Raw genomic sequence first — 16,747 nt, forward strand, 5'->3', positions numbered from 1 at the left:
ATTCAGCGGCCTGATGTGTGGCAGAGGGTGGCCCCACTACCAGGCCACCACCCTTCCTGATTGTTCTCACTCCGTCTGACTACTACTGTCGGCAATCGGCACGCATAACGCCCATCTGAGCCATCTCTACTGTCCATAGTGGGCCCCATCTCTGTCAATGGGCTTGCATGCGGGCCATCATCAAAGATCGTTTGATTTGCGATACAACAGATCACATCACTTGTATCTTTTGTGTACCTTTCATACTCCAGATCATTGCTCCTCAAAAGGACCTAGACCTATTATTATTCATTTCTTTTTGGTCCTGCACTCCTGCTGGTTTGTGAATAGCTCCTCTTGGCGCTCCCACGGCCACGGCCACGGCCCCATAACTCCATAAGCTTTTCTTCCTTTTTAGCCGTGGTGTTGGGTCGGGTCGGAAAAGAAAAGGAAAATAAAGTCCACCGAAGCACGATGCCACGAGTCACGACCCAGTGTCCAAGCTGGCCTTGGCCTACTAGCCAACAGTATTGCACAAAACGGGAAGCAGCGAAGCGGATCATATTAGTTCGCCTGAAATCCGGGTGGAGTTGGCGGGTCGGGTGAGAACTGCACCGTGCCAGTCTTTCAGAGACTCTCAGAGACGGAACTCTTAAATAGCACAATAGCAGGTCAGTTTGGTCATTTTGAAGTAAATTTACCATATCGGAATGCTGACATCTGTAGAGACAATTACCAAATAGGGGAAAAAACACCCTAACATGTACACGTGTAAGACTTCTGATGAAGACGACAATATCTATGATGCCGATATCGGAAGAAACTTTACGAATCAAAACCCTGATTGGTCACCACTTTTAGGATATCATGCGTTTCCGGTATCATAGTTTAATTCGATGAAATGTAGTCAGATAAATCGGTAATAGAATCAACTCGAGTGGAATTTTAAGAATCCATGTATCTCTCTATATATTAATCCTACTCAGTCCTACTCTCCCAGCTTGGTGCTTATCTCATACAGATTACAGACACTGCTGTGAAGAAGAAGAAGAAGAAGAAGAAGAAGAAGAAGAAGAAGAAATCGGGAACACACAGTCACTCAAACCAGACCTTCACCGACATACCGACTGCAACAACCATGGCGATGGCTTTTAAGATGGTAATCCACAACGTTACGGATGATTTCTTTCTTTTTAAATCGACTTCATTTATCTTTCGAGACTCTGGTTGATGGTTCAATTCCTTGGTTTTCTGTCTCTGAACTAAAATTGATCCGGTTGTCGATCGTATGTTGTCGACAAACAGGCGACGACCGGAATGTGGGTAACGGATGAGTGCAGGGACTCATTCATGGCGTTGAAATGGAAGAAGGTACACCGATACATCGTGTTCAAGATCGACGAGCGATCGAGGCTAGTGACGGTCGACAAGGTTGGTGGGCCCGCCGAGAGCTACGACGATATGGCCGCATCCCTCCCTAATGACGATTGTCGATATGCCGTCTTTGATTTCGACTTCGTCACCGTTGATAATTGCCGGAAGAGCAAGATCTTTTTTATCGCATGGTTCGTTTCTCTGTCTTTGCCTCTTTGCTAATTGCTATCTATCTCACTACCTCCCTTTCCGTCCCTCGATTCTCTGCTCGGTGATGACTAGTGATTACCTTTCCGATGACCATCCTGTCCCTGAACTTTTCTGTAATCACAAAGTTGGCTATAATTTGCGATTCGGAAAACGGGAAAAGTAGGAGTTCACGTTAGCTCTGTCGGGATGTGCTGTGGGGCATTGTGGGGCGCATATGTTTCGTAGAGGGAGATCGGACTTTTTGGACAATGCTGGGCCAATCACGGTACCTCACGTTAGCTCTGTATAGGTGGGCCATATATCAGGATGACGTGGAGTTCCGTGATTGGTCTAATCTTCCCTTTCCAGCCGAGGATTCGGAATCGAGAAATCCGCGGTGGGGCCGTGTCGATTCCGAGTCAATTTGATCTTGCAATTTGCAAATATAGGAAGTCTCTAATCGGATTGATCCCCTTTCCTGATTCCAATTGCTATGATCCTCTGGCTATTCTATAATTGCTCACCAATCAATCTTGGTTTCATTATTATAGTGAAATGGGGTTGTTTATGATTATTTTGTTCCGGCGAATTTCAGGGCTCCGACGGCTTCAAGGATAAGAGCGAAAATGTTATATGCAACCTCGAAAGAAGGACTGAAGAGAGTGCTCGAGGGTGTTCACTACGAAGTTCAGGCCACGGATCCGACGGAGATGGGGTTCGATATCATTAAAGACAAAGCCAATAGATGAAGAAAAGAAGCAGAAGAAGGAAACAGGAATAGTCTAATTAACCATTTTGTTTCTCTTCACTTTTTTTTTTCCTTTAAATTTTCGTATATACAGTGCATGTATCATAGAGGATGTACTAAAATTCTCTTTTCAGCTCCTCTCTGTTTCTCTTTTCATAAGCTGATTTGCTAATCTGTGGTAATGAATGTGTTGAAGCATGTATTTGTTTTCAGGTAAAATGTTATAGCATAACAAGGGTTCGTTTCGTTTGCATTTGGAATTAAAATTGGAATTGGAATCGAAATTGAAATGGTCTAAGAATCCTATAACCTGTTGGTTCAAACAAGGTTTTTATAGTCAAATTGGACAATGAACCGGTCAGGGGTCTGGTTCCTGGGTTGAATGGCCTGACCGTTTGTATCGAATGAATGGCCCATTCTGACAAAAAAATAAAAAATTTGAAAAATTAAAAAAAAAAACCGCCAAAACTATTAGACGGTTTGAATGGTTTGACTGCCTGAATCAGCAATTTATTGACCAAATTAACGATTTTAGAGAACTAACGGTCTGGGGTAAAATGGAATCAATCACCTAACCGATTCTCTGTTTTCTGATCCAACCATCAAGTCCGGTCCAATTTAAAAAAACCATCGATTCAACTGAAATGGAATCTCATTTCCAGACTCCTATCCCCGTGAATGAAACGGGCCCTAAGTTAAAAGTGGCTTTCAAATTTCCAGGTTCCGAGTTTCACAATTACATGATTTCCCTCTTTAAGACCCTAATAATTTAGCAATCTCCACACAGGCGCGTGCATCATGATATCATTTTTTGTCTCCCCGTATATGATTTCATTTCTCTCCAGGCTGATGAAGAGAATTCTGAATTTTGGAGTGGGTTAGGCGGTTGGGGTTTAAATGATCTACTTGGCAGAACAGTGAAACAAAGAGAAAGCTGTACCGAAGTTTTGCTTTTGATAAGTATGATTACATTAAACCAAAGTCAAATAGATAACCTTAAGTGGTCAATTTCGTCAGCATCCCAATTTTACTAAGCAAAGCTTCATCCCCACTTGCCAGCCTTACACACAGACACAGCTACTCCTGGATATCCAGGCTTGGGACTTGCAGTGCAAAGCAAGCTCAGCAGTGGTCGAACCCAATAGTACAGCATATAAATTGCAAGCCTAACCTCCATGTAATTGGATTTGTATTGTGATGATGATGCCAAGTCTAATCCCAACTGATATAGTGGCCATATGAATTGTGTTTCGTCATGCTCTATTTAATCTCATATCCATTGTTAAATTAGAGTTGCTTAAATCATTTCTTATTATAATTCATCTGCATTTTGGTCTATCCTTAGCCTTTTCAACTCTCTTAACAATTCATGTATCGGTGGCTTCCCAATACGTTCCTACAGCGAGTGTTTTGGGGTCTGACCTGGTTCAGGGGGTAGGCAGGCATTAAATCGATCCCTTTGAATCAGGTTAAAAAAAGAAAAAAACTAAAATAAAAAAGAAGTAAGCCTCGAAACAGTTTGATACGCCCCAATCCGCATATCAACTGGATCGAAATTTTGAACCTTGTAACCAGATGGGAGAACAGACGCGCATAGAAAGCCTTTGATTCCTTCAGTTATGTCAAGATATACAAATAGAAGGATAACAAGAGACGCGAGGATAAATTAATACTGAAACTAATCTTATCCTAACCCTAATCTAAGTGGATTGCGATTGGACACATTGATGTATCTCGATCATAAAGATTGTTACAATAGCACGTACCTAACACCCTTACCCACCACTTACGTGCAATGTTCCAAGAATAATCCATGCCTAAATGCCTTCCAAAAGAAAGAAAAAGAGAAAGGTGGTAAAGGCCCAACTAGTCCACGAATGGAAAAGGCAACTTTTACCTTGTTAGACAAAGAAGTCGCACCAGAAGAAAAAAAAAAAAAGTGATTTTGCTTTGGTAGTCGAAACCATAATTGGGCAATGTATCTGCTGCTTCGTTGCTTTCATGATTAAGATGGCTGAGGCCCCAAATGGGATCGGAGGCTCGGAGCTTGGATTCCATTCTAATTTTTAGGTTTCAACTCTCCACAAAATTCTACCCCAAAATAATGAAACAAACACCTCATATTTTTGCTAGAACTCAAATTGAGATTTATTTGAGACCAATCCTTCTACCATGGAAAATTTTAATAAATTCAGTAACTGTTTTCAACTAGAAATTGATCCACTTGCCCTGATTTTTAGGTTAAGTTCGGGAGTGCTTAAAAATAAGTATTTATTGGAATAAACACTTAATTTGGGATGGGACTACACCAATAATCATTTATTTGCATTTGGGAAATAAGTCCAAAATAAGAATAGATACTTATTTGTGAAGCCCAAACTTTGTGTTTATTTTTAAGTTTATTCAATAATTGCTTCTTTCCTTTCTGCCTATCTTGGCCCGTCATGTTATTTTAGAAATATTTATACTATCCCTATTTAAAATAAGTGCTATTTTTTTACATTATCTTAGAAATACTTATTTTTTAAATAAGCACTCCCAAACTTAACCTAATTAAGTTAGACTATGTTTGGTTTGAAGAAAAATGCAGGGAAAGAAAGGGAAAAATAGGAAAACTTTTACAAATATTATATAAATTTCCTTGTCTTTCCCTACCTTTTCCTTCAAACCAAATATAACCTTAGGGTTGCTGTTCTTATATGCTTGAAAAGTTGTTATTGGGTTGTGGACCCGCATGGGCATCCACTAGGCCCACTCCAAAATATTTTTTTTCCTTCTCTTATGAGTTATGAGAATAGAAGGATTCAATTTTGTTATTTCTCTGGATGCACCTAGTTGCTAACTGGGCTTGGACTATACAAAGCTTGGTCCATGACTGTTTAATGTACCCTCTCTGGAGATTTGACTGGGCTAGAGTCGTTCTCTGGACAAATCTTAAAACTTGCCATTTGGTACAGTTGGTTAAGTCTGGACTGTGGGTGCAGATACCTCATGCCTGGGATCAGATATTTATCTTCACCTCCCCATAACCTGAAAGCAGACATCATTAATAGGTACAGTAATTACACCTAACAAGTCTTACCTTACAGTCAATGCCCAGTATCAGTGGATGTGGGACCAAATGGGCCATCCATTCTACGAATGGCCCGAACCGTGGGTCCATAATCTATATTCTCTAATCTCTACTGTCTCGAAGAAAGCATATCTGGGCCAAAAAAAGGCTAAAGCTGGAGTGTGAGGACAAGATCCACATGTGGATCTCCACCGCTGGGCCAAAAATCAGCTTGCGTAGAAGCTTCTACTCCTCTGCAGTTAATGTAGATGGGTGAGAAAGTTCTATCTTTGGCTGTGATTAAAAGAAGAATATTGTGAAGAATAATTATAGTTTGTTGGTATTTTAGTATGGAACGAGGGCAATAAGGTAAATCCGCTTCTTTAGTCGAGGCTGATTTATCCAACCTGAGAGCAAAAGATCAGACGTCAAAGGCCCTGTTCAGGGGCAGAGACTCTGACGCTCTAATTAGTCAACTGTGTAAAAGGGGTTGGATGAGGTCTGAGGTGAGGGCTCAGACTAGGCACTTGAAAACAAAAGAACTAAAAGACAGGAGTGAACAACATGCTTTACCTGGAGGAAGACACCCCAATTTATACTTGACCTTGCCTTGGGAGTAATAGGAGGTGATTGGCAATGGGCGCCAGGCCGATGCCACATGGCACATCAGTTGCTAATAAGCATAACTTTATGAAAACTTCAGATTAAAGGTTTTTCTTCTTGAAATATTTTGGATTAATCAATACAAGTTTATGATAAAGATATTTTTTTCTCTACTGAAATGTTTTGTCTTTTTATGGATTAATTAATACAAATTTATGATGAAGATTTTTTTTTAACCTATGTTTTGGGTTTTTCCTACCTGAATGCCAAATCTGACCTTTCAATTATAAATATCAACTACCGGTCCCACACATTTTATAGTCAAGTGATTCTCATATGTGATATGACAATACATGTAAGATGGCGGTGATGGTGGCTTATGCTCTGAAAGTCTGGTTGGGAAGTGACTGAAAGGGAAATGAGATAAGAAGAGGAATGGTTGGTTGGATTGCAAAGGGAAGAGAGGAGAGAGAATAAATGGATCTCAATGTGAGTAACGGGTAAAAGTCCTTAAAACTGGGTATGGGATTCCTAATTATATTTAGAGTTTGGGTAAGTTACATTCGACAAGCTTCATGTACTATAACTTTTTTATTCTTTTCCATTTCAATTTTATCCCTTATACTGAAATGTTCTTTAGGCTGTGTTTGGTTACAGTGCAATTTTATTTATTTGCACTAATACAAATGCATGGGAACTCAAATGTAAAAAATACAAATTCTTATTTAATTTTATTTTGGATTTTACTTTATTCCGTTCCATGTTCTAATTTACTTAATTTATATTGCAATAAATTAAATAAGTTAAAATTTGAAACAAAAACAGGTCAGAATTTACACTCAAATCATTTGCACTGTCATGGTTTTGCATCAGTGCAAATTTATTTACTCCTTCCAAATAGAATCTTAATGTTTAATTAATACTTTAGAATGATTATATCATAATCTGAATGCTTTATTCTTCTAAAATATTCTAGGATTTGATTAAAATACTTGATCATTAATTAATATTTTAGACTATTCAGCACTTAGCTAATGCCCTTATAAAAACTTATTTTACTTGGAGTGTTGAATTAAATTATTAAGAGTCCAACTACTAGCTATTTGCTGCATGTTAAATCCATTAAATTAAAGATGTTACGCTGTTATTTTTTACAATTGTAGTGGATAATTGTCTTTTCAAATTAAGCACTAGAAGGTTTGATTTCATAGGATTCTCCTTCCTATATTGCATATTGTCCAAAATCCAAATTCTGAGTGATATTGGCGTGTTCCAGGTTAGACATGAATAAACCCAAAACAATCTAATATTTTTCGATTACTGTATTTGATAACCACAGAAAGCAAAATAATTTGATTTGTCTCATCTCCAAACTCACCTTATAAAAGAATAAATGTCCGTTCTTTCTAGAATTTTCATCCGATGTTTTCTATTCTTCTTATCTAAACATATAATGAGCATAAAGAGGGCATATATTCCTTTATTCCCATTTTAGAAATTATTCATATATAAATTGTCTAGAAATTGTCCATGATTATAAATTGTTTTGTCTTAGAGATACTGCCACATGCAAATGCACTTACATATTCACTAGTTAGATATCAAAGCATGAATGCATATTGATCTTAACCTAAATATTTGTTAGGAATGAAAGTGCAAATTATTAAAGTTGCGTTTGGATAAACCAGAGGATTTGTGCTTTTAAAGCCCCAAAGCCTCTTAAAAATATTTCGGTTTTAGATTATTATGTTTTTAAATTACTATAACTCTTACTAAATGTTCAAAATACTTATCCAAACAGAGCCTAAAATTTATATGATTATTGGTTGTTTGCTCTCTATTTCTCCTCTCTTAAGGTATTAAGATGAGAGTGTTTAAAATTATCTGATCAAGTTGATTTTGTGGTGTACTGAGATGGCCCTACGTGAAATGCATCGGATCATTGGCTCAATAACACGAAAAGAAAGAGATTGGCTGGTTGGATGCAGGCGTTACATAGCTCAGCATTTATGAAATATGTATGTGCATGTGTTGCAAACTCTGTCGGTGGGCTCGTACTCTAGGACTATGTTTTGTTTAAAAGAAAAGGTAGGGAAAGGGAAGGAAAAGTAAAAAAACCTATTCAAGGCTTTGTAAATATTTCTTTACCTTTTCCTTCAAATCAAATATAGCCTAAAAGTCTAACCCACTTCGGCATAAGCCGCAAATCCAATCCACTGGTCGATCAATTGGGGAATCCAGAATTTTCTTCCGTTTCTATTTCATTTATGAATAGGAATTAAAACGGGGTAGCTGATACTGTGGTACATTTTAGCATAGCTTTCTGGTCCAACTTTCTTCGTTATATGTTTTTAAATTGGGGGCTACTAGTAGATTTTGAGATTGCAATCCAAAAATCCTTAAATACAAATATCTAACTTCTAACATCCAACCGCTGTGGGGGAACATCTCATCAAACAGAGTCCTATCACTAAGGTCCTGTTTGGTTTGTTGGAATAAGATCCGTAAAATTTTGAATTATTTGGTTGGGTGGAATTAAAATCTTGTTTTCATTCTTTGTGGAATATTTCCCTCATTTGAGGGAATGATCATTCCTTCTCTATTCTTTGAAAATGAAATCTCATTTAATTGTTTCTAATTTCTGTTTAAACCAAACAAATTATAGGAATAGACCATTCTTATTCTAATTCTGATGGATGGATTTCTATTCGGAATCTAGCGGTAAACCCAATAGACCCTAAATTCTTTTGCTATACTTAACCACCATATAAGCATAAAAAGTGAGAGTTTTATTTACACAATAACTTAACTAATACAAGATCCTTAGCTAACTTCATAATTTTGTCAATCTAAAACAAGGAAAAAAAAAGGCAACTAATGCTCATTGTATTTCCATTGCATCCTGATGGGGCATAAACCACCCTAGTTGAACCATCAGGTGGATGACATTTGGTTGAGCTGCTCAGCATGATTAATGTTAAAAATGGTGATGTGGTGCAGTGCCATTCATCGAGATGGATGACGATGGTGCATCCCGCAGACCTCAAACATAGAGGGAGATGTGGTGAATGTCAAGCTTAGTGTAGCCTCCTTCATGTGATGACGACCTCTAAACACGTCACGTGTCCCACAAAATGAGGAGCACAAAGACACTCTTTGCATGCATTTAAGGGCACACCACCAAAGGTATTTTCTTCCACCACTCTTTCGGCATTTTAGCCCCCCTGCTAGCTTTTCAGCTTTTTAACTAAACTCGGCTATGACTAGATCTTTCACATTAGTTTGGCCTAACCTGCTTCTTCATCTTCTTATTGATTTGAGCATCGGACTACTCTTTCCCTATAAACCACCTCGAGGCTTCTAACCTTTTTTGCTTATAAGTCATTAGACCAATTCCAGTTCATCAAGACATCCACCTCAGCCCAAAAACCATCATATCCATTCATAAAAAAAATTAGAGTGTGACGAAATAATCACCAACCATAAAGATTGAACTTCTGTAAACAAAAGGGTTTTCCAAACTTCTTCTACACATTTTGCTTTATCAAAATCTAACCCGTTACCATTAGAAATAAAAAATCATGAGTGAATGCACAAATACAAAAAGTTGCAAATAAATTTGTTAATTTGTTCAACACCACCAACACAAATAAGAACAATTTTCAATTTCATTCATGTTTCTAGCCAGCAAAACATTTAAAGCAAACAGGGGATTGAATGGTTGTATGCTTGTATTGAATCTCTAGTTAGTATTCATTGATGTCGGGTCAACGTTTAATCCAATAAATTAACTATATAGTGGGCTGTGGAATCAATGATAATGCACCATACACTAGTGATCATAAGGTTTACATTGAGAGATTGAACGATTGTGGGCTCCATATATTTTATGACGTGTGTAAAAGCTCAATCTTGATGCTAACAAATAATCAATCAAGTGCTTCTATTGGATCCACATCCTACTGAATGGTTATTGCAACTAGTGATTAATCAAATAGCATCACAAAAGTGATAATCAATCAGGTGGATTTTCAAAATTCATTGAGAAGGGGAGGGGGCAATTGATTAGTCAAAACCTGTTCAATATCATGCCTTTCTAGCATCATAGATTTAAACCATGTTATCATGCCTTTCTGGCATCATAGATTTAAGCCATGTTCGTTTTGTTCTTAATGCTTCTTATCTCTCATCTCTTAATACTTTTAAGAGGCATTAAGAGATCAGAGACTACTACTACTACTACTAATAATAATAATAATAAAATTATTTAATAATTAATAAAATTAGTTATTTCTAAACAATTAATTATTAGTAATAATTTAATTAATTACTTAATTAATAATTATGTAATTGTTTATTTGAAATATATATTAATTGATTAATAAATATTTAATTCCTTAAAAATATGTAATAATTTATAATTGTTATTAATTTTACTATTTATTTTAGATTCATTTAGTTAATTGTTAATTAATTTATTAAATAGTTAAAAAATTATCTCATTTCAAGGTTAAAGTGGTCAATTGTCATTCACATTTCGAAATAATATTATTTACATAGAGAAGAATTTGAAAACTAATAAAAGTTCATCCACGCCAATACAGTTCTAAAAATAATTATTACAAAACATTCGCACATAAGAGAAATAGAGAATTTTAATCGATGCGGTCCTCCCTATTTTTTTTTTTTTTTTTTGTTTTTTTTAATCACCTAACAGTCATATACGCACGCTCCTTTACTTCGCTATCGCTCAATCCAAAATCCACCATTCCATTCTCTCAATCAGATATCATTCGGTGGGCTTGGCTGGCTTCCATCCAAAATTGAGGTGTGGACGTTTCTTCTGCTTTTCGGGGTGATTTGGAAAATAAAGGAGAGTCAGGTATGAGAGAATCCGGCAGAAAACAGAGAGATGAGCAACCCGTCGCTGCCACGTTGCCCTGCAGAATATGATCATAAAAGCAAAGTTTTTGACACGTGGCGATATCGTATGATCTCACTGGGATACCTCATAAGTCATACCTCACCTCACGCCAAAAGCCTCATTCCCCAGGGATAAGATCATGAGATAAGCATGGAAGCCACGAATGATTCTTTTTACATTCTGCATAGTCTAAGTCATAGACGACATCCAAGGACATTTTCGTCAGTTCCAATTTAAAAAAAATGCAAAAACTTTAGATAAAATTAAAAATAAAAGAAAATCAGTGATACCGGAAAGACATGGTACCGAAGATCTTTGACCAATCAAAGTCTACTTATGAATTTTGATGATACCATCTGATTGGTGCATACGTTTTTTGTCTAAAAATAAAGGATTAAAGTAAAATAAATTAAAGCACAGGCACAGCCGTCCGATCGTATAGAGGCCTTGATGATGATGCGGGTGTATTACTACTACTATTACACCTTTGCTTGACGACCAAGCGATGGTCCCAGCCCAGACCCCAAATCTCCATTAATAATTCTTCTACTATATATAATGGTAACCCCACTTTGCTTTGGAGTTTTGAGGGAAGCTCAGAGATTGAGCGAGGGAGCGAGGCGATCGATATCATATGGCGATATCTGATGCAGTGGTTGGGAACCTAACAACTCTGTACCTGGCTGCAATAGCGGCGATCAAAGCGTTTGGTCTGATGTCGGGGAGGAGCTTCTCCGGCGGGTTTGTTCTAGTTGCATCTACAATCGCGGTAGGGGCGATCCTCGTCGGCACTCTCGCTTGGGATGTATCACGTAAGGCCACGCATGCTTTCTCTCCTGCTTTATCTCCCGATCCGACGGACGAGAGGTGTCGAGGTGGTATTTGTTGGCATGGTGTCGCCGTCCGGTCGCCGGTGTCTCAGGTCCGGTTTCGGCTCCCCCAACGGCCTTCGTCAGGCCGTCTTTAGAGAATACAAAGTTACAAAACAAAGCACTAAATTAAGTACTAAACTAAATCAAGTGAGGATGGAATTTTTCTTTCTGTTTTTTTTTTCAGTTTTCTTTTCTGTAAAATTTATGTAAATTGACTTGGAATGATTGGCGGTTCTTATGCGACTTGGATTTTGGAAGAGATTATTAAAGTGTGTGTATATGTTTTTCTAATAAAACCAGTGCTTGATACCTCACTCGAAGCGGATGTATCTGTTTTCAATCTCGCTCTCATGCTTGGAAAACCAGGAAAGAAAAGTGACTCAGCCGAGTCCAGTGGCGATTCCACCCAATTTGGTCTTAATTTTCCATACCTTTCTATTCTTTCAGAGTACAGGCTACCATGTGAAAATTATACTCTCTCTCCTTTTTTACACGTGCTATCAACTGATACAAATAAAGGCCATAAATAGGGCTACATTAATTCTTTCATTCCTTTCCAAAAATTCATTATAGATTTTATGCATTAATTCTTGTACAATATAATATATATGATATGATTATAAGAAAATGTTATATGATATGGAATATTTTTCATTACATTTATTCTATCTTCATAATTCCACAATTTAAAATTTCATTTTATTAGATATTGTCTTATAAAATCCTTGTTCATAATAGCAACTTTTGAATCAGATGCAAATTCTGTATCCAATTTAGATTTGTAAAACTATTTTGCGCTCTTAACTGATGCAAAATATCCTGAACTGATATGAAATCTGCACCACACTTTTTCTACCTTAATTTGATTACATTTTGTTTCCTATTTTAATTTACTCCTCCAATCCCACGTTCATTCTTTTTTATGAAGGGCTGCATTATTTTACTCTTTATAAATGAATTAAGCAAAGTCAAACGTGGAGACCTGGAAAGGTAAAGCAAACTTTGTACTCATTCATATTCCCATACATGATGAATTGCACCAGTTCAAATTTCATTTGCATTGGAGAAAATCGAGAGTCTGTTTTTAAGGTAGTAGTAATACTCACCATTGACCAGTCACCAAACATAGTTGTTTGCTGGTTAAATCAATACCCATCATACCTAGTGCATCTTTACAAGCAATTAATCGTATGTCATAGTCACTCAGCCTCTAACCCCAGTATAGAAAGAGAAGTACATCTTAGGCCAACTTTTAGGCCTATTCAATATGGTATGCATGTAAAATAAATATCACAATTAATGATTCTAAACAGGTGTGTTTAATTAAACAATCACATTTTAATGCTCATTAAAAGTTAATTGTCTTAAATTGGGATTAGATCTGAAAGAGTTGGCATGAACCATACTTTTCCTCAAATTTGTTTTCACAATCAATCACTATGTTGTAAATTTAACCCAATAGTTCAATATGTCCAGAAAATAAATGTGGCAAAAGCACAAATGCTAACATGAATGAGCTAGTAAAATAAGAAATGATAGGATTAGAAATGAATTTATCTATAGGAATTAAGAAATAACTTCAATAGGTGATAAAATGAGAGAAAGTGGAATAAGATGGTTCGGGCATGTGCATGGAACACCATCAACTGTGCCAGTTAGAACAGTTTTGAATAAACCAAAAAGGACATGGATAAAAGTAGTAAGAAATGATTTAATCACTAATTGATGGAGGGTGATTTGGCCCGACCTCGTAGCACTGGAACACGTGTGCGTGACCTGGTTCGACGAACAACTCAGCCTAACAACACAACCGTGACTCGACGGGAGGGACCCGTCGAGTCCAACATTGGCCACTCGACGGGTTAAGTGACTCGTCGGGGACTAGCGCCCAGCCAACCTTGACTCCCACCGAGTGTGGGAGATCCCGAACCCCTCTCAGGACCCAAACTCCTCTCAGGGCCCGAGCTCTCCCTTCCTAAGAAGGGAGCACCCCGGTTTTTTGCTGTGCCCCGAGGGAGAAACAACTCGGGGTAGCACCGTCGAGACTCCTATTCGAACTTGCTTAAGGCCTGCCTCTAGTGTGGGCACCTCAGCGTACCTCAACACCTCGGTGCAAGGCAAACCTGCCCCAGGTGGTTCAGCGTACAATAGCTCGCCAGGCTGCAGGGAGATCTGCCTGACATCCGTGCTTGCCTGACATCCGTACCTACCAGATCTGGTGGTAGGGCTCAGATCTCTTGCCAAGCGGCGTTCTGCTTTGCCGTCTCTGAAAAGCATGGCATGCCTGTCGAATCTGTACCTTGCAATAGCAGATTATAGCAGCAACCTGCACCTGCCACACCTGCCCTGGCAGTAACGGCTAGGGCAGTGGCAGTTATGCCAGATGTGATCGAGCTCCAATATAAAATAACCCCAACCCTCACGAAGCGAAGGTATTGAAACTAGCACTTTCAGCACTCTTAACTCTCTGTATCTTCTTTGAGTTTTCCCCAGAGTTCTAACTTAGCCATCGGAGTGTTCCCTCCGGGAGAGCTCCCCAGGAACCCTTTATCTTCTTCTTCCTCTTAGGTGCCGTTCATCACAACTAGGAGCCAACTCTCAGCCAGCTAGGAGTGCCCAGATTGTGCTACATCACTAATAATTTAACAATGGATTAAAAAAATAGACTTCATGTAGCCGACCCCTTATAATTGGGATAGGGCATGGATGATGATGATGAGTCCAATAACCACTTATCGTGTTGCCATGCATTGAACTGTATAAAGAGGGTGGATTTAGGCAATTCACTAAGGCTATGCTTTCGGATCACTGTGGAATTCTTTGTAAGTCCCACCAGTAAGGGTGTCAATTGGATTGGATTTGGTCTAATCCGATTCAGTCCAATGTGAATCTGTTATAAATTGGATCAGGTCCAATCCAATCCAATGAGTGTTTTGGACCAATTTGGACCAGTCCAATTTAATGTCTGGATCATCCAATCTATTAAAATTCATTTTGATTTAGATTGGTTTTAACCCAAACCCGGTCCATTGACATATATATTCTTATCTTAAATCAATGGACCAGATATTGGCTTAATCCAGCCCAATCCAATATAAATTTGTTACAAACGGACCAGGTCCAATTCAATCTAATAAATGTTTTAGATCGGATTGGTCCAATCCAATATGTCTTGTTCATGGTTTTTAAAAACAAACCAGTCAGGGGTCCGGTTACCAATTCGAATGGTTCGACCGTTCGACCCAAACGGCCGGCCCGTTCTGACAAAAAAATAAAAAAATTTAAAAATTTAGAAAACGGTCAAAACCGTTTGAATGGTTCAAACAGTTAACTGGCCGGTTCAATGATTTATTGACCAAAATCAACGGTTTTGGAGGAAAAAGTGATTTTAAAGGAAAACGAAACTGGCCAGGTGACCGGTTCCTGACTTTTCTGGTCCGACCGTCCGGTCTAGTCCGGTTTTGAAAACAATGGTCTTGTTGATCCATCCGATCCGTCCAATTTGATTTTGGACCGAACGAGGTACAATCCAAAACCAGTCGATTGACACCCTTACCCACCAGGGAAATAAAAAAGTAGAACTCAAAGGCTGCTAATTTGTGTTTGGATCAGGTGAAGCTGGAATCAGATGTGGAACCAATATTTTGAGTCCGCACTGACACTTGCCTGGGCGCATGTCCAAGCTTCATGCGGTTTACCCGTGCCCGCTGCATCACTCTGTTCATGTTCCCTTTGGATTTATCAATTATCATTTTAAGTTGCTGGTGTGGTTAAAGGCAACCGACACAATTACCACTGCCCACGTGCTATAGAATTGATGTGGTGTGTCATGATTGGCCTGGTGTACTGTAGTAGAACTGTAGATAATTTGGACTTGGAGTTGGAGTTGGAGCTGATCGTCCAACTTTTGCTTTTTACAGGTAAAACGGCAAAGAAGTGCTCGATCCCTCCACCGGGTTTCTGATTTCTGAGATCCATATTCCATACACAGGATTGCAAACTGTATCCGTTTATCCGAATTTTAATTCGAATTGGATCACATGATCTTCCCCTATCCGATTTGATTCAACTATGTTTGAATATTGTGTTTCTTGCTAAGAGTCAGAGGTTCAAGGTTCATACAAGTTATTCTTAGTATCTGTTCATGACATACGATAAGTTAGGGCATGTTTGGTTTGTGGGAATAAGGGTTTGAAATTGGAATGAAAATGGTCCATTCTGATTTCAACCATTTGGTTGTGTAGAATGGAATTAAAATCTCATTTTCATTTCTAGTAGAATGACATTCCTCCATTTTAGAGAATAGTCATTTCCTCCCCCTCTTTTGGGAATCAAGTCCCATTCCAGCTGATTTTCAATTCAGACTTCATTTCCCATATGAATCAAACAAGTCATGGGTATATACCATTTCAATTCCAAATCTTCCATGTGCAAATCAAACAGACCCTAGTTTTTCTCACTCACACGAGAGCATTGGCTGTATGGTAAGTTGCCTCTCTATTGTTTATTTTTTGGATAAATTGTTAAAACTTCCCCTAACTGTATCCGTATGTTAAATTAACTGTGTTGCAATTGCATGCAGAATGCCTTCAACAACATTAACTTGTCCATCGTCAACTCAACATACCCTTATTCCAACTATATTAGTTGGCTCCTTTGCAGTCATGGCAGGATTTAGTATTAAAAACATTTGGGGTGCAGATTTTCAGTCATTGATCAAACTAATTAGAATGTTTAAAGCCAAAGATTTGTCAAGTCAAATTACTGGTAGTGATTCCCATGTTCTTATTATCAGAAAGTCTGTTTGGTTTTGAAGAGGATGCATGATTAAATTGGAGGACATGAAAGATCCCAATGGGCAATGGACCTGTATTCGTTTATGCTTAAGAGGGTATAAACAGTAGATGTAGGAAAATACTGCTTTATTTGAATTTCCCTGCTACGTACATTTATGCCTCGTTTGGTTCACTGGAATAGGGGTCTGGAATTGGATCCGATTTCAACTG

General features: G+C 38.2%; 2 protein-coding genes across 2 annotated transcripts; both read left to right on the top strand.

Annotated features, from left to right (window-relative positions):
- The first annotated feature begins 974 nt into the window (after positions 1 to 974).
- Positions 975 to 2,543, top strand: LOC104604234 (actin-depolymerizing factor 5-like). Its single transcript, XM_010268503.3, has 3 exons — positions 975 to 1,138; positions 1,285 to 1,544; positions 2,138 to 2,543. Exons 1-3 carry the CDS (start codon positions 1,118 to 1,120, stop codon positions 2,289 to 2,291), a joined length of 435 nt encoding a protein of 144 aa, XP_010266805.1. The 5' UTR covers positions 975 to 1,117; the 3' UTR covers positions 2,292 to 2,543.
- Positions 2,544 to 11,429: 8,886 nt separating this feature from the next.
- On the top strand, positions 11,430 to 12,055 carry LOC104604235 (uncharacterized). Its single transcript, XM_010268504.3, has one exon. The coding sequence runs from the start codon at positions 11,504 to 11,506 to the stop codon at positions 11,834 to 11,836; it is 333 nt and encodes a 110-aa protein (XP_010266806.1). The 5' UTR covers positions 11,430 to 11,503; the 3' UTR covers positions 11,837 to 12,055.
- The last annotated feature ends 4,692 nt before the right edge of the window (positions 12,056 to 16,747 follow it).

This window comes from Nelumbo nucifera, chromosome 6, assembly GCF_055504915.1.
Source record: "Nelumbo nucifera cultivar China Antique chromosome 6, China Antique-T2T, whole genome shotgun sequence".
NCBI lineage: Eukaryota > Viridiplantae > Streptophyta > Magnoliopsida > Proteales > Nelumbonaceae > Nelumbo > Nelumbo nucifera.